Source organism: Otolemur garnettii, unplaced genomic scaffold (genome assembly GCF_000181295.1).
Source record: "Otolemur garnettii isolate 467f Iridium unplaced genomic scaffold, OtoGar3 scaffold00279, whole genome shotgun sequence".
Taxonomy (NCBI): domain Eukaryota; kingdom Metazoa; phylum Chordata; class Mammalia; order Primates; family Galagidae; genus Otolemur; species Otolemur garnettii.
Window position 1 is genome coordinate 119,032 of NW_003852674.1, and position 3,398 is coordinate 122,429.

General features: G+C 39.3%; 1 protein-coding gene across 1 annotated transcript in view; it reads left to right on the top strand.

Annotated features, from left to right (window-relative positions):
• Nucleotides 1-3,167, top strand: part of LOC100946285 (protein ZNF738-like) — an 8,354-nt gene extending 5,187 nt beyond the window's left edge. Inside the window, exons 2-3 of the mRNA XM_023508833.1 lie at nucleotides 2,436-2,562; nucleotides 3,058-3,167. Of these exons, the coding sequence (XP_023364601.1) occupies nucleotides 2,436-2,562; nucleotides 3,058-3,167 (237 nt within the window). The remainder of the gene's footprint in view (nucleotides 1-2,435; nucleotides 2,563-3,057) is intronic.
• The last annotated feature ends 231 nt before the right edge of the window (nucleotides 3,168-3,398 follow it).

The window sequence follows — 3,398 nt, forward strand, 5'->3', positions numbered from 1 at the left end:
TCACATACTTAGGGTGGCTAAGAATACCAATTGGTTTGTGTGCATATTAAGGCCTGAGAGGCAATGCTGAGTTAAGTGGTTCTCTGCTCAGGCTTCCTGTTAGGGTTCCACAGCCAGGTTGATAAAGTCCCATCAACAGTGATTCTGCCTTCCAAAAGATTGTAATAGTCTCCATTGTGTAATCTATGTGGTTTTAATTAAGTGTCTCCATGTGATGCTTAGATTAGGCTAGTGTCAAGCATGAGGACTTCCAGATACATTCATTTATTTATTCATTCATTCATTTCTTTATTTCTTTATTTTTTTGAGACAGACTCTTACTATGTTGCCTTTGGTAGAGTGCGGTGGTGTCATAGCTCACAGCAACCTCTAGGCTTAAGTGATTCTCTTGCCTCAGCCTCTCAAGTAGCTGGGACTTTAGGCACCAACCACAAGGCCCGGCTATTATTTTGTTGCAGTTGTCATTTTTGTTTAGCAGGCTAGGGCTGGGTTCAAACCCACCACCCCTTACACCACATTAGGGTGTAATGAATCCAGATAATCCATACACCCTTGGTGCCTGTGCCCGGCATCATAACATTGCGCTATGGGCGCCAAGCCACCAGATGTATTTGTGAAAGTTGAGTTTAGTCTTTTTTCCAGAAAGAGGTCATAGGGCCTGCTCATCTTGGTTTTAATATGGATAAGATAGCATGACTCATATTTCCATTGCCATAGTAGAAATTACTGGCAGGGTAGGGTACCCAGTGTCAAGAAATAAGAAGCTCACACTTTGCACTAAATTCAAAATCTCCTTGTTCCTGACTGTCTCCATTGATAAAAAACAGGGAAGGGTCAATATTTTTCTATACTTTATCAACTTTCTGCCTGTGGATATCGTGGTAGCAGGTGAATGTGTCAAACTGATGTCTTTAAAGGCATACTGTACAGGTATAGGTGTAATGTATCCAGATAATCTCACCTGAGAAGGAAATGAAAAAGAGGAAAAGAGAAAGCAATGATTGCTTCTCACGTAAATGTGTCCCAGGTCCAGGGTTGTGCCCACTTCTTCTCCTGCAGTGTCATGTATTTAGAACTTGCAAACCTTTGCTTCTCTACTTGTGATGTTTTTGCCTAATGAGTTTGTTTCAAATACGCTTTTGCCCTATTCCTACAATACTCAAGAGGCTCTGAAAACTTTTCCTCCCCTACCTGTATAGCATAGGTTTATTTCCATTGTCTCCATCCAGGCTTCTCATGTCCCCTGAAAAAAATTTTAACTGTAAATTTATGTTTTACCAAAAAAAAAAAAAATACATATATATATACTATAAGCTGTGTACACACATATATACATATATATGTGTATATATATAGTATTATAATACTGAAAATGTTTTCCTTGTGCCTATATAAAATGGGAAAATGTGAATACCTAAGATTGCCATTATAGATAAGTCTGCATTAGATTTTAGCAAAGAAGGGGAATACGTGCTGTTTAGGTTCGATCTGTAAGCTCCATCAGTTCTATGTCGAATAAGATGAAGTACATGAGGCCAGGAGTAGAGGCTTACACCTGACATCCTAGCACTCTTGAAGGCCACGGTAGGTGGATTGCCTGAGATCAGGAGTTCAAGTTCAGTCTAAGCAACAGCAAGACCCATCTATAAATAATCATCAGGTGTTGTGGTGGGTGCCTATAGTCCCAGCTACTGGGGAGGCTGAGGCAAGAGAATCTCTTGATCCCATGTGAGGTTATTGTAGAGTATGATAGCACAGCACTCTACATAGGGTGACAAAGTGAGACTGTCTCAAGAAAAAAGAAGCAAAGTTGAAGTACATGCACTTTTACAGAAGATGGCATTAACTACCTAAAGTAGTTGTTCAGTGGTTAGGGCGCTGACCAAATGCACTGTGATTGGTGGGTTGGAACCCAGCCTGAGCCAGCTAAACAAACAATAGAAAAAGTCGGGCATTGTGGGGGGCCCCTGATGTCTCAGCTACAAGGGAGGCTGAGTCAAGAGAATGTTTTGAGTCCAAGAGTTTGAGATTGTTGTGAGATGTGACGCCACAGCACTCTACCAAGGGTAAAATAGTGAGATTCTATCTCAAAAAAAAAAAAAAAGAAAAAGAAAGAAATATGCACAGCTTATAGTGTATGATATAAGTAAGGCACAGAAATACACGTGCCTATATTGGGGGCTTTATTTTTGCACTGTAACCTGAAAAAACACAGTATCTACACTAGGATTGTGGACGTTATCCCATCTTCTCTTCAGGGTTAGAGAGCACTTAAGGAATTATCTCTCTGCCAAACTTATCACATAATACCATTCAGTCATGTAAGTCAAAAGAAGTTCTCACCCACTCATTTATGTAAAAATGAAATTAAGTCTTCCCTTGGCACCATGATGAATATTGTTCTTTTTAGTTTTTTAATTTTTGTTTTATTTTAGGCACTGTTGACATTCAGAGATGTGTCTGTAGAATTCTCTATGGATGAATGGGCCTACCTGGATCCTGCTCAGCAGAATTTATATCGGGATGTCATGCTAGAGACCTATGGAAACCTGGTCTTCCTAGGTGAGGAAAACTTACATACACAGTTCCTACAGTACACTAAGCATTTCATATTGTTTCTTTGTAGGTGGGTTGTGTGTAGATTTTTCTTTGACTGCATTAGTTTCAGATTGTTGTTTCTAAGGAAAACATAAGTTCTTGGTATAGAAAAGAAAATATTTCAGATGTTATCTTGGCATTAATCTTAGCCTTTCTTGAGCTAATAAATATTCTTCCGTACATTGATGGTAATTCAAAAATGTAGATAGAGGCTAAGAATTGTTGCTCATACCTTTAAGTCTAGTTTCTGGCCCTGAATTTTATTTCCATAGTACTGGGTAGTGGAGCATTTGAAATACTTTTAAAATATTCTAAAGTTTCTGTCGGAAACCTCTATTTTTAGATTATTCTTTTAGGATCTCTAAAATGTTGTGTTCTCTACGAAGGTACTAGATTGTTAACTTGTGAAGCCCAACAAGCGTCATGTTATCTTTTTTTTTTTTTTTTCTAATGAAACAGGGCTTGATGTCTCTAAGCCAGACCTCATCACCTGTCTGGAGCAAAGGAAAGAACCCTGGAAGGTGAAGACTCACAAGACAGTGGTCAAGCACCCAGGTAGGTTGGAGTGAATGAAGCAGATAACACTGGTCAGAGGTCCCAAGTTGAAGGACGAAACCAAACAATGCAACGTGATTAGGGAAGCTCGGCTTAATTGGAAATGAGTTCTGGGAAGCCTGAGTTTCTTTCTCTTGTTGTTACATAAAGGCACCTCTGTTCTTGTTTTTATTTCTTATGTTTATTTTCTCATTGAGACAAAGTCTCACTGCGTTGCCATAAGACCAGTGTGCCATAGCATCAGC